Raw genomic sequence first — 24,530 nt, forward strand, 5'->3', positions numbered from 1 at the left:
TATCTCTACCCCTCTATCTCTACCTCTCTACCTCTATCTCTACCTCTATCCCTCTATCTCTACCTCTCTACTTCTTCTGTCCCTCTCAACCCACCCGGCCAGCAGGCAGATGGGTCCCCCCACATTAGAGCCGGGTTCTGCTCGAGGTTTTTTTCCCTGTTAAAAGGGTGTTTTCCTTGCCACTGTTGCCTTTTGGCTTGCTCTGGGGGTCAGGCATATGGGTTCTGTAAAGCGTCTCGAGACAATTTGACTGTAATTGGCGCTATATAAATAAAATTGAATTGAATTGAAATTAATAATAATAACAACGGGGCACCATGGCAGAGACTCCTGTAGCGTTTAATGGCTTCCAGTTACTGATTCTTCTCTCTAATGGATAGAAACACCTTTTAATGAAGCTAAAGAAATAATAATTTCTCCATAATTTATGTAAATGTTTGCATAAAAAGGTCATATTAGACTTGTTTTGTTCTCATATTAGTTATTCTATAATAGTACTAGCATCTAGATTTCCATATTTCTGGGTCTTTTTCTTGTTTTTACATCGTATAGAAGTCTTAAAGTGCAAATAAGACACATGATTTTATAAAAGAAATCTATTCAGGAAAAATAACTCTAGGGTGGTGAAATAGTAATTTATTGTTATTTTCCTGTTTTTCTGGAGCCCAGCTGCTGGAATATTCAGGTTTTCTGTGTGGGATGTTGTTTGTTTTTCACCGAGCAGAGATATTTAAATTATTTACTGAACAGATATTTCAGTTGTTTTCTACTGAACAGAGATATTTCAGTTGTTATTTACTGAACAGAGATTTTTCAGTTGTTATTTACTGAACAGAGATATTTCAGTAGACTGACAGTTTACGGTGGAAGTGTTTTTTCCTCAGTGACCCAGATTCTGTCTCTGACTGTAGATGTTATGTAAGCCGACATCTGGATCAGCTGATTTAAACTGCAGAAATTCTCCAGAATGTACTACAGAGTATTTATCAGGACGTAGTTGTGACCTTTTCAACCTGCAGCTGTTTTCATCAGAGCTGAACGGTTAAATAAAGAAACCTGCAGCGTCTTATTAAAGCTCCTAATGAACATAAATCCATTGTTTACTGGTTGTTTACTGCAGATATTCTCTCCTCGGGGGGATTCTGACTCTCTTCCAGCCAGATGAGACTCTGTGCTGCATATAATCCTGATTATAATCCTGATGTTTATTAGTCTTTATGTTGTTTTCCATCCCGTTACCTGCAGCTCTCTCTATTTTTAGAACAACCATCTTTATTCCTGCTGAACTTAAAGCTGCTCCACTGGAGGTTTTCCTGCTTCTTCTGCTCTTTAATTAGAAAGATAGATAGATAGTGTGTGTGCATATATATATATATATAGATATAGATATATATAGATATATATAGATATAGATAGATAGATAGTGTGTGTGTGTGTATATATATGTATGTATATATATATATATATATATATATATAGAGAGAGAGAGAGAGAGAGAGAGATAGATAGATAGATAGATTAGATATTAAACTGCGTTTTGTTGTCTTGCTGCTGTGCGTTGACAGTAGAATGTGATTAATAATCAGCTTTTAATTTGTAATTAACCTGGAATCAGCTGCAGAATAACTGAAAGATTCTCTGCTTTTTAATTTCATCTTCTTTAACGTCCAGCTGATTCCAAACTGAAACTCTGAATTATGTTTTCATCATTTCTTTGACTTTTCATATTCAGATCTCAGTTTCTTATTTGTGTTCCTCGTCTTTTATTTTCTTTCCTGCTGTGTCTCCAGAGTTTAAATGGGCAGAATGAACAATAATTTCCACTAAATTCTGAGCGAAATCTCTGCAGCTGCTTGATAAATGTTGAGTCTGTCTGGTTTTATTCTGAGGATTACGAATATTCTGTCTCTGAGTCTGTACTTGGATATTTAGGAATCATCAACACAGTTTAGATTTTATTCAGGTATTTTATGGCACCATGTTGAATCAAACATCAAATTATGACCTGAAAATAAGAATATTTTTGCAGAATTAAATACAATCAAATAAAAATGTAATGCATGGTAAAAACTACAGAAACCAACTAGAAAAATGACAGAAAAAAGGCTTCATACGTTAACTAATAAAAAACAGGCTAAACTATGTCCACATCAAAAATTGTATTTTAAATAATTCTAATCCATTTGTTTGCAAGGATTTTATTATTATTTTACAGATATTTGCAGTTATTTGAAAGGAAAATAATTCATTTGAAAAATTTAAAAATGGTAAATAATTTTAACTGTTATACTACAATAAAAGAACAGATTAGAAAATTCACAGAAAACAATATTAATTTCCATGTTGACTATAAAGAAAAAGAGGCCACATAGTCACTGTAGTTATTCAGCAAAAATAGAATTATTTTACAATATTTTAAAGGAAAATCATTTGTTTTAAAACAATTAAAATGATTAAGAATTATTTTACCATTTTAAAAAATACAGATAATCTTTCATATAATCTCTGAAAAGAAATGTGATTTTCCACATTGACTGTAAAGAAAAGCTAAAATGCTAACACAGCTGGAGCTAAAATGCTAACACAACTGGAGCTAACATGCTAACACAGCTGGAGCTAACATGCTAACACAGCTGGAGCTAACAAGCTAACACAGCTGGAGCTAACATGCTAACACAGCTGGAGCTAACATGTTAGCATGCTAGCATGCTAACCACTTAACCAACCTCTGGACTCCACAGTGGTTCCTATTAGTATCTGCTGTCTGTATGTCCTTCTGTGCGCGTGTGTGTGTGTTGTCAGCAGTTACCGTGGTGTAGATCTGTGGTTATTATGGGATGTTACAGCAGGAGTTGTTCCTCTAACTGTGTCATCCGGGGGGATTGGACGAGTTCTTAGCTGAGTGATTTCAGGGTTTGGGAGGATTTAAGGAGACATTTGGAAGTTTGGTTTTTAAAGCTGCTGCTTTTAAAAAAAAAAAAAAAGCTACTGCTGGTTAGGGGTAGATCTTTAGGATCTTCTAGATGTTTAATGCTGCTGGTTAGGGTTAGACATCTTTAGGATCTTCTAGATGTTTAATAGGTTAGGGGTAGATCTTTGGGATCTTCTAGATGTTTAATGCTGCTGGTTAGGGTTAGACATCTTTAGGATCTTCTAGATGTTTAATAGGTTAGGGGTAGATATTTAGGATCTTCTAGATGTTTAATGCTGCTGGTTAGGGTTAGACATCTTTAGGATCTTGTAGATGTTTCATGCTGCTGCTGGTTTGAATTTATTAGTATTAAATTACAGATTTAAATCCTGAAACCAAACAGCTTCTCGTGTTTTATTTTGGCTCCAGGAGATATCTGAAGGAGGATGAACTTTGTGTTTCTCATCCTGAGACCTTGAGAGATCCTGCAGGTCTCTCACCTTCTTCTTTCTTTTTTATTTCCTCTCTCTGTACCTCATCGTCTCTTTATTACTTCTTTTTTTGCCCTCCACTTCCTCCCTCATTTCCCCATAAACTCACTATTCTTAGAGGCTAATTTCTGTTCTGTTTTACCTCTGTCTGATCCTTCCTGTCACGTTATAATCACCTCATCCTCCATCACATCTCCGTCTCTTCTTACTGTTAAATATTTGGTGACTGATTTGTTAACTGGCAGCTGAAGACTAAGAAATCCAACATTTTCTTGACAGAAGGTGCTTTTTAAAACCCTAAACCTGCTTTAAGTCCAGTTTTCATTGTGTCTGTGTGGATTCTCAGTCATTCAGGTTGTCGTGATGGATGTGAATATTTTCAGATTTTTATGGTCTCTGCATACATGGAGGCTGATTTCCTCTCATAAGAACCTTTACAAGCAGCATTTAGGAAACTGTGACGTCTAAACTGTCCATTTAAATATAAATTCTCTCCTGGCAGAGGAGCATCTTTCTCCAGGTTTATCAGGACCTTCCAGGCCAGCGATGGACGGGGTTCTGCTGGGTGGATAATGGGGGGAGGATGGATAATGTGAGGGGGATCAGGCCAGGCAGCGTGAGCAGAGACGGGGATCAGTTCGTCCTGAGGCTGGGGCCCCTCAGCAGCTGGGGATTAGAGACACGCACACATAAATATGTATATTTATCACACGCGTGTGCACAAACAGCAGCTCCGTGTGCATCCAGCCATGAGAGAGCTTCACCCTGCTGGCATGCCATCCTCCAGACAACACTGTGCACATTACCTCCAGCTCTGGAACCGGTTTATTCATATGGAAACCAGAATTTCATCTGATTTCACACTTCTAACAGTAATTTACATAAAGACTTCATTTCTGTGTAATTACAATAACTATAGTTTATTAAAATAGAATGTTTACTGTTAAATCATTCACAAACTGGAACATTAGTGGAGCTGGGATGCAAAAAATACTCAATAATTAATACAAAAAACCCCATCTCTAGTCTTAATTTGACACAAGGATGTTTTTAGGGATTTTTAAATGCGCAAAAACAATGAAATTATCTTGATATTGACATGTACAGATGGATAAACCTAACAATAAATCATGTATATGATGATAAAAACAGTATTTGGACTCTTTCCCAAAGCTTATAGATGTCATACTCTGATAAAAACACATTTATTTAATATTTCAGTTCTGAATGAAATGAAATATCTCTTCTTTATTTAACAAATCTACATTCATTACAGAACTAACGCTCCTTGTTCTGTAAACTCATTTTTTTTTCTATTTTGGGGATTTTTAGTGGTATTAAACGGAAATTGGACACTATTTTCTGTATAATTGGGTGTCTTTGTGGTATAATGACATGTCGTCTCAGTATTTTCACTATATATGTGTGTCTTTGTGTGCTTGTGTGCGATCACGGGGAATGTCTCGACCCCCGGCAGTTCATCTGAAGCCCTTTAGCCGAGGCAGGAAGGAGGAGGTGGAGGTTTGAGTCAGGGCGGAGGACGGATTGGCATTTCAATATCCTGAGAGGATTATGGGCCGAGCTTCAGAAGGCCGGTCCCTGTGGAGAGGATACATTCAGCAGCACAGGAGGAAATCACAATATCTGTGTGTCCAAAGTGACTTGAAACTTGTCCAGAATTACTGAAAATGGTCCAAAATGACAATAATAAATACGTTTTTCAAATGGAAAAAAGTGTCAAATCTCCAATCCAAGCTGGTCTAGTCTCTCCATAAAGTTCCTGTAAGTGTATATCTATGCATGGATCCATATTTCTACTAAAATACAGTCTTTGGTCCATATTCCTCCAGCTGTTGAGGCTCTAACATCAGTAGAATCTGATGGGTTAAAGTTTGACCAGACAAGGTTCCAGCTTTTAGACGTTTAGACTTCAAGTCTGTCCAAAGTGACTCAAAATCTGTCAAAGATGTTGTTGTTCATAGAGGTCTAGATGTTGATGTTCATAGAGGTCTAGATGTTGATGTTCATAGAGGTCTAGATGTTCATAGAGGTCTAGATGTTGATGTTCATAGAGGTCTAGATGTTCATAGAGGTCTAGATGTTGGTGTTCATAGAGGTCTAGATGTTGATGTTCATAGAGGTCTAGATGTTGATGTTCATAGAGGTCTAGATGTTCATAGAGGTCTAGATGTTGATGTTCATAGAGGTCTAGATGTTGATGTTCATAGAGGTCTAGGTGTTCATAGAGGTCTAGGTGTTCATAGAGGTCTAGGTGTTCATAGAGGTCTAGGTGTTCATAGAGGTCTAGAAGTTCATAGAGGTCTAGATGCTCATAGAGGTCTAGGTGTTCATAGAGGTCTAGGTGTTCATAGAGGTCTAGGTGTTCATAGAGGTCTAGGTGTTCATAGAGGTCTAGATGTTCATAGAGGTCTAGGTGTTCATAGAGGTCTAGATGTTAATAGGGGTCTAGATGTTCATAGAGGTCTAGGTGTTCATAGAGGTCTAGGTGTTGGTGGTGGTTGGGCAGAGCTGCTTCATGTTGTCTTCATGTGAACATCTAACCACATATGAAGCTGTTTTTTCCTTAATGGATTCCCATCATACAATTTTTCCTTCTAAATTGTGGTGGAGGAGTGGAACTATTAAATCAAGGATCTAAAGTTTGGTCTAAATTGATTTTCTGTGCAGTGCGACGGAGACAAACTCGTGGAAATAGTTTTTCTTTTTTGTTTTTTTCCTCCCCTCACTGATTAAGTGCTCTTCAAGTATCAAGGAGCAGAATTCTTTGTCATTTACTTTCCAATCACCTTTTTATTTCCCACTTCCACACCCTCAGCCTCCTCCAGCTCCGATCCTCTTTGCCTCCGTAATTAGAAGTGATGGGAGGTGAGGCTTCAGCAGCCACCAAATGAATAGAGTCATCAAGCTACCTTCAGGCCCAGAGCCGCCACTTAAGTCGCTTTGTCAGCCTGTGATGGGAATTTTTAATTGCCTTCCTCTCCGCTCATAATTGGAGTCTATGAAGAGGCTCCGAGTCTTTTAGCTGGTGTGGATTTACACCCTGCTGCTGGTTGTTATTATTATTATTATTATTATTATTAGCATTCAGGGTTTCAGGGCTTTTCTTTGGTGTCGTAAAGGATTCACCCATTTTTTTTATTTTCATAAATTTTTTAGTAAGGGGAGAGTTCAGTGTTGGTCAGCAAGATAATTAATATTAGATTGAAATGTAACAGCAGATTTCACAGCGATCAGAAAGAAAAATACGCGACTCTGAAGTGAAAAATACTTTAAAACCTGAAGCACACCATTAAAGTGGTGAACGTTCAGACGTTCTCTCCTCTGGGACTGTTGGAAATGTCGCTGGAGAAGCTGGATGGAAACCTCGGAGGATTTCAGCCCAAAAGGAGCTAAATATTCTCAATTTAACCCGAGGAGGAGCTTCTTCCTGACAGAAGCGTCTTCATCTTTAACGTGCACGCCGGCTGCACACCTGAGAAGCAGAACAATGAAAGGAGAAGTAGTCGACTCAAAGCGTCGGCAGGGAGAAGCAGTGAGGATGACGAGGGTTTCCAGAGAGGAAGAAAGACGGTGAGGCGTTCAGGGCCTCCGGGGAGAGCAGCTACTCTGATAACCAACAGGAGACGCTGAAGTCCAAAGCACCAGTAAGTTAGTTAGTTCTAGACTATTCTCTCTACCTGAGAGCAGAAACACCTGAACGATACCAACTTTCTGGAGGAGGATTTGGAGTTCAGTGTTTTCATTCTTCTGTCTGCATCGTTCACCAAAACAAGCTCAAGCTAGCATCAGAATAAAACAGGTTTATTCCAGAGATGTGATCACATTAACTGCAGTTCCTATAAAACCTGAAAGTCCTGCTGCTCCACTTTTAATTAAAGTTCACCCGAAGTTTTGTGGTGATGAAATCTGTCCTCAGACGGTTAAATGTGACGAACGAGGAGTTTCCACATTTTACCACAATAACACAAGTCAAAGCTAAAATCTACATAAAACTATTTAACAGTGAGAAGAGAGTTGAGCTGATCATTTCTTTGTATGTTCATCATCTATTAGCAATCAGTTCTTTATTACCTACAGAGGAACTAAATGTTGGTGAGTGATGATGGGTCTCTGAGGACTTTTAGGATTTTAATAGTTTTAAAATGATGTAAAAAAATACACGTGTGTGTGTGTGTGTGTGTGTGTGTGTGTGTGTGTGTGTGTGTGTGTGTGTGTGTGTGTGTGTGTGTGTGTGTGTGTGAGATGTCACTCATATTTGTCTGTTTCCATTGCTGCATTCAGATTCTGTTTACACATTTTCATGGAAAACCTGAACTGTTTCACCAACCTGAGCAAACGTCATCATTTGGTAACAGAAGCTTCTGTGAATTAGATAAAGAAGTAAAATAAAGCTTTAACTTTACTGTTAGTGTGGTTTATAGGTGTTTAGTGTCAGAATGTTCTCTGTGATGTGATGCTGGCAGCAGTCGATGCATAATTCAGCTCAGAGGAAGGAAAGAGCAGCATACCGTCCTGCAGATCTCCTCCTCTCTGTTTTTTATCTTTGTCAGGACATTCTGAGCTGTCGTCGATTTTCTTTTTCTGAAATATTTATCCTCAATATTTACAGACATTCCAAATATTTGTACAGTTTGTTTCACTTTCTGCTTTAGTTTTCATGCTTTTATATCTGAAAATGTGATATTTTTTGTGAATTAATTTTCCTTTCAGCGCCTTCAGGGAGTTTTAGATTTGACCCAAAACTTCGCTCAGACTGGAGGATGAACTGATTAGATTGTAGAGGTCAGAGGTCAGAGTCAGCGTGACTGACATCCCTCCTAATAAAGCAGAAACACTGCAGGACATTTCATGAGCATTTTTATTAAATAAAAACACCCACCAGACCTGAATTAGAACTCAGAGGTCCAGAACGCTGTGAATTTATTCACCGACTGTGACTAAAATTCACACAAATCAGATAATATGTTTTATTTCCCAGAGGTCAAGTCTGCACAGGATTTCACTTTTTATTCAAAGTGAATTACAGAAATTAGTCCCAAATAAATAAGACTTGTCCAAAATGCTTAAAAATGTCTAAAATAACTCAAAATGTGTCTAAAATGACATAAATCTTGACAAAAAGTCCATGAATTGTGACTAAAATGTGCCTAACATGCTTAGAAATCAGTCAAAAATAATACAAAATAATGCAAATTTTGGACAAAAAAACCCCTTCAAATCAGTCCAAAAATATTCTTTTTCCATCCAGAGTAATGTTAATAATTTTTTAAAAAATTAAATTTTTCATTTTTCTTAAATCGATCTTTGTACAAATCGTTGTTGGCACCATCAAAATGCCATTAAATGAAATGAAGAAAGAACATAGTTTCAATCATTCTTATTTATTTAATAAAATTAACTGATTATTAATTTGTTTTTTATAGAAATGAGCCATAATGTGAATGATTCGTCCTGATTGGACAAACTTTATAGACGCAGTAATAAACATACACAGACACACACACACACACACACACACACACACATATATATATGTATATATATATATACACTCATTATGATAGAAACCATCACAAACATCCCATGAAGAACGTATAAAATGAATTCATTAGAGCTTTCATCGAGCAGAGAGATGACCCTAACCCTATTAATTACCCTAACCCTAACTAACCCAACATTAACTCTAACTAACCCTAACCTTAAATAACCCCAACAGTAAACCTAGCCCTAACTCACCCACCACTAACTCTAACCTAACCCTAACTAACTCTAACCCCAACTAACCCCAACACTAACCCTAACCCTGACCCTATCCTACATGATGGTCGGAGGTCAGGAAGTGGGCGGAGTGAGAAGGAAAGCAGGAAATAAGGAAAGAAGCATTTAAATGAGAACAGAATCATCTCTTAAATCCCCCTGATGGCCTGAATATCAGCACTCTTCCAGACATGAAGCTGTTTAGAATCAGTCGTTTTTTCTTCTCGTGTTTTTGACCGACAGTCCATTTAGCCACCTCATTAGCCATCCCATAATTAGCACTAGAGGAGTGGGTGTTGCTCGCTGATTATCCTGCAGACTGTCATTTGTTGACACGGAATCTAAAGGACTGGTTTTTGTGTCGGTAATGAAACTGATGCTGTCTAAATGTGGGAAGCTTTTTATTATTTTATTTAGTGGCGATCGGTGGGAGATGACGGATGGATTTCACAGGATTGAGTCAGAAGAAGTTTAACAGAAGAAATGGAGAGTTCAGAGTTCAGATGCAGTAGTTTGTCTCCCATCTATGCCAACTTATCAATCCATAATCAGTCAATCCATATCAGTACTGATCCACTGACAGTCCTCATGTCCAGACTCTGTTCCTCACAGAAACAGATTCAGTTTAGAATCTCAGCTTCAATAATTCATCTCAGCTCTTCATCTTTCTCAGATAAATACTAAATATTCACCCCCATGAAATTCTCTCTTCTTGTGTTTCGACATCCAATCATGGTCGATATAATTAAACTTTTTTGACATAAAAAACTAACAAAAAGACTTTCATGTCAAAGTGAAAACAGATTTATGCAAAGTGATGTCAATTAATTCTAATTATAAAGAGAAGCATTAGTAACTGTAGATTTAGTGTATTAAATGGCATGTTATTTACAAGTTTTATGTATAGATAAGATAAAACTTCATTAATTCTGAAGGGAATTCTTGTGCCAGATTTTTCTCACAACAAAAAACGAAATGAAATGCAATCAGTGCCTAAAAAAGTAGAAAAGTAATAAGATTTAAGTACATTAGTGAAATAAAGTATGTGGCTGAAATAATGCCAGAATGTGACAGAGTTAAACTGAGGAAATATCTCACATGATGAGGAAATAATGGAGCTGAAAAATTAAATATTTAACGTTAAATCAACAACATATAACAAATATTTTACCTGAAAGTGTAATAAAATATTTCACATATCATTGGTAATTTTTACTGTCTATGATTTTATTCTCCTCCTCTTTCCTTTACATCAGCGCTGGTTTGAGTCCTTTTATCTCTCACAGTAACGTCCAGCGTGTTGTTCTGGACAGAAACAGGAAATCTGGGTCTTGGTTCTGACAGAATTCATCGTATTTCCTCCTTGATCCGTCAGGTTTTATGTTGTTCCTGAAGTTGTTGATGGACCTCTTGGACCTCGTTTTATATTTTCATATTAAAAGCTTCAGACTCATCTTTCTTTTCCTCTGCAGCTCCATCTCTGATCAGTGAGCTGCGAGCCGAGAAGATCGAGCAGAAGAGCATCACGTTGGTTTGGAGGGAACCTTCGTACCCGAACAGCAGCCGGACTGAGTACGAAGTCAAATACTACGAGAAGGTAAATAATAATAATAATAATAATAATACATTCATGTGTTTTTTTCCCCTCGCCTGTTTTTACTGCAGTAAACATTAATTATTCACATTTATTCTGGCTATTACACACGTGGACAAAATTGTTGGTACCCCTCGGTTAATGAAAGAAAAACCCACAATGGTCACAGAAATAACTTGAATCTGACAAAAGTACTAATAAATAAAAATTCTATGAAAATTAACCAATGAAAATCAGACATTGCTTTTGAACCGTGGTTCAACAGAATTATTTTAAAAAATAAACTCATGAAACAGGCCTGGACAAAAATGATGGTACCCCTAGAAAAGACTGAAAATAATGTGACCATAGAGACATGTTCAATCAAGGTGTGTCCTCTAATTAGCATCACAGGTGTCTACAAACTTGTAATCAGTCAGTCGGCCTATTTATAGGGTTACAGTAGTCACTGTGCTGTTTGGTGACATGGTGTGTACCACACTAAACATGGACCAGAGGAAGCCAAGGAGAGAGTTGTCTCAGGAGATTAGAAAGAAAATTATAGACCAGCATGTTAAAGGTAAAGGCTAGAAGACCATCTCCAAGCAGCTTGATGTTCCTGTGACTACAGTTGCACATATTATTCAGAAATGTAAGATCCATGGGACTGTAGCCAACCTCCCTGGATGTGGCTGCAGGAGGAACATTGATGACAAATGGAAGAGACGGATAATAGGAATGGTAAGAAAAGAGCCCAGAACAACCTCTAAAGACATTAAAGGTGAACTCCAAGGTCAAGCTACATCAGTGTCAGATCACACCATCCGTCGTTGTTTGAGCCAAAGTGGACTTCATGGGAGACGACCAAGGAGGACACCATTGTTGAAAACAAATCATAAAAAAGCCAGAATGGAATTTGCCAAACTGCATGTTGACAAGCCACAAAGCTTCTGGGAGAATGTCCTATGGACAGACGAGACAAAACTGGAACTTTTTGGCACATCAGCTCTATGTTCACAGATGCAGAAATGAAGCATATGAAGAAAAGATCACTGTCCCTACTGTGGAACATGGAGGAGGTTCTGTTATGTTCTGGGGCTGCTTTGCTGCATCTGGTACAGGGTGTCTGGAATCTGTGCAGGTACAATGAAATCTCATGACTATCAAGGTATTCTAGAGAGAAATGTGCTGCCCAGTGTCAGAAAGCTTGGTCTCAGTCGCAGGTCATGGGTCTTGCAACAGGATAATGAGCCAAAACACACAGCTAGAAACAGCCAAGAATGGCTAAGAGGAAAACATTGGACTATTCTGAAGTGGCCTCTATGAGCCCTGATCTAAATCCTATTGAACATCTGTGGAAGGAGCTGAAACATGGTGTCTGGAGAAGGAACCTTCAAACCTGAGAGAACTGGAGCAGTCTGCTGATGAGGAGTGGACCAGAATACCTGCTGAGAGGTGCAGAAGTCTCACTGACAGTTACACAAATGGTTTGATTGCAGTGATTGCCTCAAAAGGTTGTGCAACAAAATATTAAGTTAAGGGTACCATCATTTTTGTCTAGACCTGTTTCATGAGTTTATATTCTTAAATAATTCTGTTGAACCACGGATCAAAAGAATGTCTGATTTTCATTGGTTAATTTTCATAGAATTTTTATTTATTATTACTTTTGTCAGATTCAAATTATTTCTGTGACCATTGTGGGTTTTTCTTTCATTAATTGAGGGGTACCAACTATTTTGTCCATCTGTGTAAATAGTGAAGAAGTCAAGAACTAAGTGGTACAAAGCAGAGGATAGAGAAGGATGTGTGTTTGGGAGCTTTTTATGGCTGATATCAGCAACTAAATGTATTTTTATCACAGATTTATCATTATTGAAGTTATTTAATAACAAAAACCTGCAAGACAGAAGCTCTAAGCATTAGTTAAACAGTATGGTTATAACAAACAGATCAGAATAATAGAATGATCTGCAGGGAAAACTTAACTTCTGACTTTTATGTAGATTTTTTTTTTTACACTAAATGAAGATTACAGGTTCATAAAAGTTAGATAGATTCAGTGTCTCCCTTTGACTGGTTCTTCTCCGGTAGACGTTGATTCCCAGTTGAAGTTTGTCTGTGAGTTAAGTCAAAGTCAAAGTCAGCTTTATTGTCAATTCTTCAATATGTACATAACATACCAAGGATCAAAATTTCATTACTCTCTCTTCGTGCAACAGTAGACATTAAATAAAGACTTAGAAAATAAGATATTAAAGGGCAAAAAAGAACAAAGGAAGCAAAATTAGAGCTGAGCAACAACTAAGAACTAAGAAAAGCAGAACTGACTGAAATGTAAACATGACCATGAGATAAAGTGACGGATTTTAGTGCAGAATACTCAGAACAGTGCAAATAAGTAACAGTCCAAGAAGTGCAAATATGCTTGATGGTTGAATGTGCTATTACAGTGCAGGTCAGAGGTTATTGACCAGAGTTTGTGTATGTGGGGGAAGGGGGTGGTAGAGAGGGCAAAGAGGGGAGAGAGTTCAGCTTCCTGACAGCCTGGTGGATGAAGCTGTTGCTCAGTCGGCTGGTCCTGGTCCTCAGACTCTTCAGTCTCCTCCCTGATGGCAGCAGGCTGAACAGGTTGTGGGACGGGTGTGTGGGGTCTCCTGCAATGCTTAGTGCTTTGGGAGTGAGGTGGGTGCTGTAGATGTCCTGGAGGGAGGGGAGAGAGACACCCACAATCCTTTCTGCTGCTTTCACAATGCGCTGGAGGGTCCTGCAGCAGGAGGAGGTGCAGGAGTCGTACCACGCTGTGATGCTGCTGGACAGGATGCTCTCCATGGTGCCTCTATAGAAGGTGGACATTATGGGGGCGGGGCACTGGCTCTTCTCAGCTTACACAGGAAGTAGAGACGTTGTTGTGCCTTCCTGACCAGTGATGTTGTGTTTCTGGTCCAGGAGAGATTTTCTGAGACGTACACACCCAGGAACTTGGTGCTGCTCACCCTCTCCACAGCCACCGTTTATGTTGAGAGGAGCATGCTGGGTGTGTCCTCTCCTGAAGTCAACAACCATCTCCTTTGTCTTCTCCACGTTCAGAGAGAGGTTGTTGGTGCTGCACCACCTGGCCAGGTTGCTCACCTCACTGTTACTGATGAGACCCACCACAGTTGTGTCATCCGCAAACTAAAAAGATTGGAGCTGTGAGCTGGAGTGCAGTCATGGGTCAGCAGGGTGAAGAGTAGGGGGCTCAGCACACATCCTTGGGGGGCCCCGTGTTCAGGATGATGGTGCTCGATGTCTTGCTGCCGACCTGTACTGCCTGTGGTCTCCCTGTCCATGTCCTGTAATAACTGAATGAAAGCAGGAAGCTGGACGTGTCGTGTTGCCATGGCGATCTGCATGCATTCAGCTGGTGATGTAGAAAATAAATAAAATCATTTACAGGTTTGGTTGCTTAAAAAACACAAATCAGAAAACTGATAAGTCTGTTTCCATCAGTCATTATCTTTATTTCACTTTTTCCATGTCTTCATTCGGGAACAGTGTCAGACCAAAATGTTAAAAATCACATTTAAATAAATGAAGTTTCAGAGCTTTTAGTTAGAAATACACAGCTACTAAAATAAATATATAAACTTACAGCATTAACGGTTTTCTACCAGCATTCCTCTCTTCCATCAGTTTTGCTTTTTGCTGTAATAAAAGCTTAAATTCCATTCAGCTGTTATATTTACCTAATCCTCTGATTGAAGTAGGCGACACGTGATTGGTCCATTTTGTGCAGAAGATAAGTCACATGATGCATTAAACGTCCCCTTTTCTGAAGTAGAAGAAACTTCATTAACAAATAAAGTCCTAATTGTCTCTAAGTTGGGTCTTAAGTTTTGTCGAGCCAGTTAACACAAAACCAAAGCAGATGAATCTTAAACCTGCGTTTTCTCTGTCGGCCAGCAGGGGGCGACTCTGCTCATAAATCAGGTCCACCCGTATGAAGCTAATGAGGAACTTCTCCCTTCATCTGTTACCTCAGAAAACACTTTTCTAACAGGTTTGTGGCGTCGATCTGGAGTTTCAGGACTTTTGAATCCAGAATAAAGTTAATTTAGTGAATTACTGATTTATTATTATTATTATTATTATTATTATTGTTTATGAATTATTGATGGGTTTTAGAGTAAAATAAATGATAACGCTGAATAATTTACCCTGTCAGGTTAAATTCTCAGTCAGATCCACCTTTCATTGTTTCGTCTGATTTCAAAAGACCAAGAAACCAAGTCAAAGTTACAAACCAATGAGTCTTGTTGAGCCAGTTCCATGTTTTAGGATTTACTCCATTTTACTGAGACGATTCTAATGTTGGAGCTGATTCCTGTAGTTTTCTCATCTCAGTCCAGACATTTTTAAACAAATATAGAGGAGCTTAGAGCGATTCTCCGTCCACTCAGCTTTAAGAACTTTTCCCTCAGCACAACTGAAAGTGAGTTTAATTAGATCCCTGCTGCCTCAGAACTCCGTTAGCGTTCGTCTCTCTGACCTTTCAGAGCTTCAGCTGTGATAACCCTGATGATAGCCTCGGGGTTTTTAAACTTTGGAGCTTCTCCTGCAGTCGTAGAAGACACCGAGTAGCTGTGGGTCGCTGACATTCATCCTGATGGCTTCGGTGCTTGATGCTAATGCGACAACCAGTGATATAAGGAATGATGCTCAGCGTCCAGAGACTGATGGAAAGAATACAAAGTCAGCGATCCAAACAGATGTTTGTTGTCGTCTGATTAGTCACTCATTTCAGCTCCCAGATGTTTTCAGAACTACCCACACTACAGGAAGCCACAAAAATAACCTCATAACGAAATTTAAATACCAAAGAAGTCAATATTTCCTGAACACAGTGCAGTAAAGCAGGAAGGTCAGATGCTTTCTGAGAATATGTTGCATGTTTTCTGACTGATTTTGGAAAAAAGGTTCATGTTCCAAACACAGAAGGAGGCATGCAGTGAGTTTATCAGAGCAGACAAAGACAGATGGTGTACAAAAGGAGGTGATAATGAAGGACCTGGTGAAAACCTGAAGTTCTGAACCAGACTTTAGCTGCTGGCCTGTTTTCTGTTGATCTCCTGAATGTTTGTTAGGAACAACCTTCAAACATCCATGTTCTGAGACGGACCAATGGGGATTGTGTTGATGAAGCACATGAAGCGATATCTGTTCGATATTGATTGGTTTCTGTCAATAATACTGCCAGGTCTTGACTAGGGATGTTAATTAGGACCAAACAAGGAACTGATTATCTGATCAGGATCCTCTGTTTGGAGTTGGAAAGGGAGAGCATGATGTGTGGGAGGATGTGATGCTTAATCAGTATTTAACAGCATTTTTAATCAATACTTGATCAATAACAGAAAAGTAGCACACTGGATGCTTGTCCTGTTCAAGATTTGATCCACTGTGATAAAAAAAAACTCCCATTTTTATCCCAGAGTTTGTTAAATATGTTAGCATTGGTTGGGGGTCATTAAGTAGAACACAAGTCTTTGTCATGGTGCCCATTGGTAGCTCAGCACATCTCCACATATGATTCTGACACAGGAACACTGTTCTAGTTAGATCCAGTTTGTCTAAACATGAGCTCTGGTTGGAGGTAAATAACCTTTTCAGGAGTCATTGTCATGGGGCCCATTGTTGCTAAACTCCCACAATAGCTACAAGTTTATACCAAATATTGACTTTTTCTCAGTGATGATCAAAGTATTTAAGATAAGATAAGTCCTTTATTTCTCCCCACGCCAGGGGAAATTTACATTGTTACAGCAGCTTATGTAGCAATAGACATAGTAATAGGAATAAAATAATAATAGAACAGTAGTAATAATATTTACAATATATACAGGGGTGAGAGATGAGGATGAAATAGTACAGTATTGACACACTGTAAGACAATGACAGTATAAAGTGGCTTAAAAAAAAGTTTAAAAGTGCAAAGATGTAGCAGTGCAATAATGTCTGTGCAAATTTTATGGTTTGGGGTGGTAATGATATAGTCCAGTTTATGTTAACATCAGCCAGTGATGCTGATGTTGTAAAGTCTTACAGCAGATGGAATGAAGGACCTGTGATAGCGTTCCTTCTTGCAGGGTGGATGTCTCAGTCTGCTGCTGAAGGAGCTGCTTAAAGACCCCACAGTGTCATGCAGTGCATTTATTTAAACTGATTAGTATCTAGAGGAACCAAAGCCTGAAGATCTTTCGTTCACGTCTGCCGTCACACAACCTCTAATACTCCATTTACTTTCTAGTGTTACATTTACCCTCTAGTACTACATTAACCCTCTAGTACTACATTTACCCTCTAGTGCTATATTTACCCTCTAATACTACATTTACCCTCTAGTACTACATTTACCCTCGAGTGCTATATTTACCCTCTAATACTACATTTACCCTCTAGTACTACATTTACCCTCTAAGGCTACATTTACCCTCTAATACTACATTTACCCTCTAGTACTACATTCACCCTCTAATGCTACATTTACTCTCTAATACTACATTTACCCTCTAGTACTACATTCACCGTCTAATGCTACATTTACCCTCTAATACTACATTTACCCTCAAGCACTACATTTACCCTCAAATACTACATTTATCCTCTAATACTACATTTACCCTCAAGCACTACATTTACCCTCAAATACTACATTTATCCTCTAATACTACATTTACTCTCTAGTACTACATTTTCCCGCTAGTACTACATTTACCTTCTAATACTACATGTACCTTCTAGTACTACATTTACCCTCTAATACTACATTTACCCTCTAGTACTACATTTACCCTCTAGTACTACATTTACCCTCTAGTACTACATTTACCCTCTAGTACTACATTTACCTTCTAATACTACATGTACCTTCTAGTACTACATTTACCCTCTAGTACTACATTTACCCTCTAGTACTACATTTACCCTCTAATACTACATTTACCCTCTAGTACTACATTTACCCTCTAACACTACATTTACCCTCTAGTACTACATTTACCCTCTAGTACTACATTTACCTTCTAATACTACATGTACCTTCTAGTACTACATTTACCCTCTAATACTACATTTACCCTCTAGTACTACATTTACCCTCTAGTACTACATTTACCTTCTAATACTACAAGTACCTTCTAATACTACATTTACCCTCTAACTACATGAATCAATTGTAGAAACTTTTATGGATTTAAAGTGTGTATTCTGCAGGTAAATTGTTTAAAACGGGTTAAAATCTGATCCGGACGTCTCTGGTCTCATTGACTTTCCGTCTTTGGATGATTTATTTTCTGACACTTTGAAAATAAAATTGTGCTGCATTGAAACAGCAGAGCTTCTTTTTTTTCCATAAGATTAAATTGTTGTCTTGAACCAAAGTCATTTATTTTTCTGAGTGTTTGAGGAGCCTATTATGTCTAAACCTGGATCCATATTACTGCTATATTTCTCTCACTTTATGGCTAACTGCTGTAATTCCATCGGCCTCATCGCGCTCATTTAACGGAGCTCTTAGTCAGACCAAGGCCGCCCATCATCTTCACACTAAATCTGTCATGCACATAAACCACAGCTGTCACGCTTTCCATTCTCACATGATGCAACACCAGGTCTTTGTGTTCGCCCATTTTCACGTCTCCTCCTCTCTCTGCCTCACCATATTTAATAAACCCTGCTGCTGCTGCACTCCCACGTCCTCAAATAAGAGGGAAGGATTCAGAGAAGAGGTGGGCAATGACAGAAGAGGTCACATTGGTTCTGTTCACACCTGGCGCTACAGCAACGTGTGATCAGTTCACACCTGGTGTTTAAATCACATGTCTGGATGTGATTGGATCTCACTTCTCTGCTCTACATACAAATAAACAGGATCTCCACCTGCAAAGTCCAAATGCATCATTGGTTTGAACTGGCAGGATGCTGTACAGGCCCAGTGTACTGCTAAACCAGTAACTTTAAACTGTTTTCCAGTATGTTTCAGCCTCTTTAAACTGGTTCTCAGTATGTTTCAGCCTCTTTAAACTGGTTCCCAGTATGTTTCAGCCTCTTTAAACTGGTTCTCAGTACGTTTCAGCCTCAATCCTGGTTCCCAGTATATTTCAGCTTCTATAAATCTGATTTTATTTTCTGTTGAACTTTCTTTTATTTCTGTTTTTCTTTCTCTGTTAGTTTTATTTCTAGCTGTTTTTATTTTCTGATGATTTTATGATTTGTCGGTTTTATTTCGTTGCCGGTGAAACACTTTGGATTCTAAACCGGGTTAGAAACAGAGTTTGGAATAAATGAAGACAAGATTCTTGTAGAAAGAAACAAATAAAAGAAACGAGGTTGAGAAGAAAAGCATCACAAACAGATAGAAGGAGAAGAACTGAAGCAGACGATGCAGCTATAGACCAGTATAAAGAGGAGTTATAAATATAAATATATGTATGTATAACTGTAACTATAAATTAATATATAGCTTATATGAACTTTATTTAGTTCTTTTCTTTCAGACTCTGGTGACTTGTCTGTTCAACACTTTAATTAAATCTCTTGTTAAAAACATTTCACCAGATTTAATCAAAACAGACAGCACAGTGACTAATAATGACTAATTAGTTTCTGACTGTTTCTTCTTGTTTTTCTCCCAGAAATCTACTTAGATTTCCACATTTTTTCTCAGTTATTTCACTCTTTATCCATCGTCTCTGATCCTCTGCTGTTTTTATTTCCTGTTTTTATTCAGATATAAACCAAATTAATATGGGATACTAAAGGCTAAAATATTGATGTTTTTCAGGTGAAATTATTGCAATGCTTAGTGTAGCATGTTAGCATGTTAACATGTTAGCTTGTTAGCATGTTAGCTTGTTAGCATATTAACATGTTCGCTTGTTAGCATGTTAGCGGTTGTTATGTAGCGAGGTTGAGTTTTTTGCAGATTTTTTTCTTTTAAGGATCTTTTTAGTATCAGTGTTCAATCAGACGTGAAGCATGAAGTTATTTTGGATGAAATATCCAGATTTTAAATTTGATTAATTTATATGAGATTTCTTTCACAGCCACCAGTGGTTTTTGGCTGCAGAGGTCAGTAATTTTGGTTAAATATCAGGATTTTAAGCTTAGATTTGATTAATTTTCCCAATAAAACTGGAGCCACTCATGCTGTGTTCCTGACAGGTTTAAAGTTCAAACTCTGGTGATTTTTTTGCTGTGATTTGGCAGATTTTTCAAACCCACAAATAGTTTTTGGACAAAATGCAAAATCAGAGAACCTCCAGAATCTGTTTTAGAACTGATATTGTGTTTCAGTTCATCCAGCAGATGATGAAGATGATGATGATGATGCATCGCTGTGGTGACCATCAATCAGAGTAGGCACCAAAGCTGATTCGCTGGCTCATTTAGTATGATCTTATTGACATGCAAAGACACGACACGCAAACACGCAGCATGTTTAGACTGAATGAACACGATGATGATGGTGATGATGATGATGATGGTGGTAGTGACGGTGATGATGATGAAGATTATGTTTGTGCAGGACGGGAGTCTTTCTGGTGTTTTTCTCTGGATCGGTTTAAAGATCAGAGCAGGACATCTTCATCAACCCTCGGAGCTCCAGGCAGAATGCTCTGGAGCTTTTTCTGCTCCTCTAAGTCTCATTTTTCCCCAGAAAGTCCTGGAGAGAGAACTCAGAAATGTCTTCTGTTAAAATGAGAGAAATCCTAAAAAGAAAGTGAACGGTCACCCTACATCCTGGAGATATTTTACTGTTTACATTTTTATTAATATGGAAACACTGCCTGCAGTTCAACCCACAAGTCCCTGAGTTTTAGTTTGGTTTCTCCTCAGAGTCACTCATGGATTTTTCTAATTTCTAAGAGAATCTAGTTAATGGTGAACGTTTGGTCTTTTATTAAATGAGATGTGATTTTGATGAATTTAAGCTTTAATCTGGTTCATTTTCTCAACAAACTAGTAAAAAAAAATTAAAGTCACAACAATTTTAAAGATCCGTCATAAAGTTGAAAAATTTGAAGAATCTGAAGATTTCTTGAGTTTTTTTATTGAAAATATTTTGAAATAATGTCAGTATTATTTTCATGTGTATAGACTGTGGATTGTAAAAATGTTTACTTTTTAACAGTTCTTTAAATAAGACAAGTTCAGGAAAAGTTTGGAAGTTTAAAATCTGATTTTTAAAGTTTTTACAGCTGCATTTACAGATAAATGGTATAATTTTTAATTTTTTTTTTTTTATAAAAATGAAATGATTTTCACACCAGATAGTGAGTATTGGAGTTCAGAGAGTTAAAAAAAAAGACCTTCTCATCCTGGCTCCCAAACTGTGAAACACTCTTGAAGTAAATAAATCTGTTGGTTTTGTTTAGAAACTGTCTATAGATGATGAATAAACTCCTCCTCGTCTCGTTTCTCTTCTTCTCTACTTCCAGGAGCAGAAGGATCAGAGTTATTCCACGGTGAAAACTGCAGCGACTCGCATCAGCATCAACAACCTGAAACCTGGAACTACTTACGGCTTCCTGATCCGGCCATTCTCCACGCCAGCACCCTCCTCCTCCCTGTCTTCCTCCCAGCTCTCCTCCTCTTCATCATCTTCTACTTCCTCTTCGCTGTCCTCCTCTTCCTCCTCCTCGTCCTCCTCGCCGCCGCCCATTGACTATGGAGCATTCAGTTCCCCCCTGGAGCTGCAGACCCTCAGCGAGCGTGAGTTTCCTCCAGAGCAGTGTTTTGTTGGAGGTGGAGGTGTCTGAAAAGAAGATTCCAGGTTTTAGCTGATGTTTGGTCTCTGGTTCCTCCTCAGGCTCTGGTTGGGATTCAGACGCTTTTTTTAATTTGTCCAAGAAAGATGTTTCGTTGTAGTTTTACAGGCCTGAGCTGCTTCACCAGAGATAGATCTTTTATTTATTCGTGGAAGTCTCTTTGTTGAGTTTCACCCAGAGATGTCTCTGCAGCTATTTGCAGTTTTCAGTCACTAATTAGCATAAAACTCATAATATTACGTTTCTGTAGATTAAATTCACTTTAATTTATGGGAGAAAATGTTGATTAGTAAATTCAAATGCACTCAACAACAACAGAGATGTTGGTGTTCCTAGAGGTCTAGATGTTCATAGCGGTCTAGATGTTGGTGTTCATAGAGATCTAGATGTTCATAGAGGTTTAGATATTCATAGAGGTCTAGATGTTGGTGTTCATAGAGGTCTAGATGTTCATAGAGGTCTAGATGTTGGTGTTCATAGAGATCTAGATGTTCATAGAGGTCTAGGTGTTCATAGAGGTCTAGATTTTCATAGAGGTCTAGGTGTTCATAGAGATCTAGATGTTCATAGAGGTCTAGATGTTCATAGAGGTCTAGATGTTGGTGTTCATAGAGATCTAGATGTTCGTAGAGGTCTAGATGTTGGTGTTCATAGAGGTGTAGATGTTCATAGAGGTCTAGATGTTCATAGAGGTCTAGATGTTCATAGAGGTGTAGGTGTTCATAGAGGTCTAGATGTTCATAGAGGTCTAGATGTTCATAGAGGTCTAGATGTTGGTGTTCATAGAGATCTAGATGTTCGTAGAGGTCTAGATGTTGGTGTTCATAGAGGTCTAGATGTTCATAGAGGTCTAGATGTTCATAGAGGTCTAGATGTTGGTGTTCATAGAGGTCTAGATGTTGGTGTTCATAGAGGTCCAGATGTTCATAGAGGTCCAGGTGTTCATAGAGGTCTAGATGTTCATGGAGGTCTAGATGTTCATAGAGGTCTAGATGTTGGTGTTCATAGAGGTCTAGATGTTCATAAAGGTCTAGATGTTAGAGTTAGATGTGCAGAGTTACAGGTTTTGTGGTTCTTCATGTGTCTGTTTTTTTTTATCTTGTTTTTCTTGGCTTTCTGTCTTTTTTGTCTCATTTCTATTGGTATGTTTCTTGTTTGTTATTTACAGTTTCATTTCCATTGTTTTCTGTCTCATTTATTTTGTTGTATGTCATTTTAAGTTCGTTGATTTAGTTTTCATCTCACGTTCTTCTTTGCACTGTGTGTTAAATATATTCTGCATCCTGCGCAGACCTCCTGTAGCTGATATTTATTAGGTTTTTTCTGATATTGTTGTGTTGTTGTTGGGTTAAGGTTAGCCGGTAGCTGATGTTTGTCATGTTTTTTTCTGATGTTGTTGTGTTGTTGTTGTGTATCTCCAGTGGCCCTGGCGTCCAGTGAACAGAGTCCAGTGGTGATCATCGTGGTGGTTTCTGTCGCTGCCCTCATCATGCTGCTGTCGATGGGAGTCGGGCTGCTCATCTGGAGGAGGTAAATAAAATCTTCTCCTCTTTATTACAAACCCACCAAACACGACTTCATCTCATCCACATTGATCCACCTTCATCCAGATTACAGAAATCTGTTGGTAAATAAGTAAATAAGTATTTAAATAAGTTAATTAATCAATTAATTCATTTTATTCAATTAATACTTTTTCAGTGAAATCTGTGAAATGATGTTTTTAGTGGATTTAAATGCAGTTTTATCGGGCACAGATAATAATAACTGAGTTAATATAACAGTGTAGAAATTTATTTTCTTTTTTAATCCTTAATATAAAATATAGTTCTTTCAAACGATGGAAAATATCTGTTTAATAGTATTTTATGCTGGTATAAATGCAGTAAAATAGTGTAATTTTACGAGTAAACCAGAAACAGCAGATTATGATAGTAAAAGTCTAGAATTGAATCCAGATTCCAGCTGGAATCAGACGAAGTTCTGCAGGTCATTCTCCTCTAATGATCTTCAGACTCTCTAATTAAATCAGGATCCTTTCAGATGAAGCTGTTCAGCTCTTTATTCCTAATTAGCTCTAATTAGCACCAGTCTGCTGCTCTTCAGGTCCAGTTTGGGTGTTTTTAAAACTGAAGAGCAGAAATTATAATCTCCAACCAGTTTATTTCTGCAGACACACAGAGGTTATTCAAGGTTCTTAACATTTAATTAAATCAGTCAGAATGGGATGATTTAAAATCAGACAAGGTGAATAAAGAACTTTTTATAAACTTTTTTCATGCTGCTGTAAAAACTGAACTTCCCTCCAGGGATTCAAAAAGTCAGAAAGTCATTTTTTCTTCAGAAAACACCAGAGTTTGGGCTGCACGTCTGGTAATTAATGTAAAACACGTCCAGAAATGTTACAGTATAGAGTAAAAATAGACCTAAATCCCTGAACATTTACTGAAACCATGAATATTTACTGAAACCATGAACATTTACTAAAACCATGAACATTCACTGAAACCCTGAACATTTACTGAAACCCTGGACATTTACTAAAACCATGAATATTTACTGAAACCCTGAACATTTACTGAAACCATGAACATTCACTGAAACCCTGAACATTTACTGAAACCCTGAACATTTACTGAAACCCTGGACATTTACTGAAACCATGAACATTCGTCAGACTCGTGCAAATGAATCCAGAACATGTTTACAGCGTGCATGTTTCTTCATTCAGCCTTCTCTGCTCGTCCAGAACTCACAGATAGTTTATGTTCTGTTGGGTTAGTCTAGACTCACCACACTGCAACACGAGATCAGGAGAGATTATTTCATCTACTGTCCAATATGACAGAGACACGATGAGAAATAACGGAGAACATTTCAGGTTTTTATCTTAAATAGTTCCTCAGATGCTGTCAGAATCATTTCAAGCTAAAACATCATACATACACTATATTGCCAAAAGTATT

General features: G+C 38.0%; 1 protein-coding gene across 1 annotated transcript in view; it reads left to right on the top strand.

Annotated features, from left to right (window-relative positions):
* The window catches only part of LOC111583312 (ephrin type-A receptor 7-like), a 245,918-nt gene that overhangs the window by 168,360 nt on the left and 53,028 nt on the right, over positions 1-24,530 (top strand). The window contains exons 6-8 of the mRNA XM_055017862.1: positions 10,653-10,777; positions 21,235-21,508; positions 22,986-23,094. Coding sequence (XP_054873837.1) covers positions 10,653-10,777; positions 21,235-21,508; positions 22,986-23,094 — 508 coding nt within the window. The remainder of the gene's footprint in view (positions 1-10,652; positions 10,778-21,234; positions 21,509-22,985; positions 23,095-24,530) is intronic.

This window comes from Amphiprion ocellaris, chromosome 15 (assembly GCF_022539595.1).
Source record: "Amphiprion ocellaris isolate individual 3 ecotype Okinawa chromosome 15, ASM2253959v1, whole genome shotgun sequence".
Taxonomy (NCBI): domain Eukaryota; kingdom Metazoa; phylum Chordata; class Actinopteri; family Pomacentridae; genus Amphiprion; species Amphiprion ocellaris.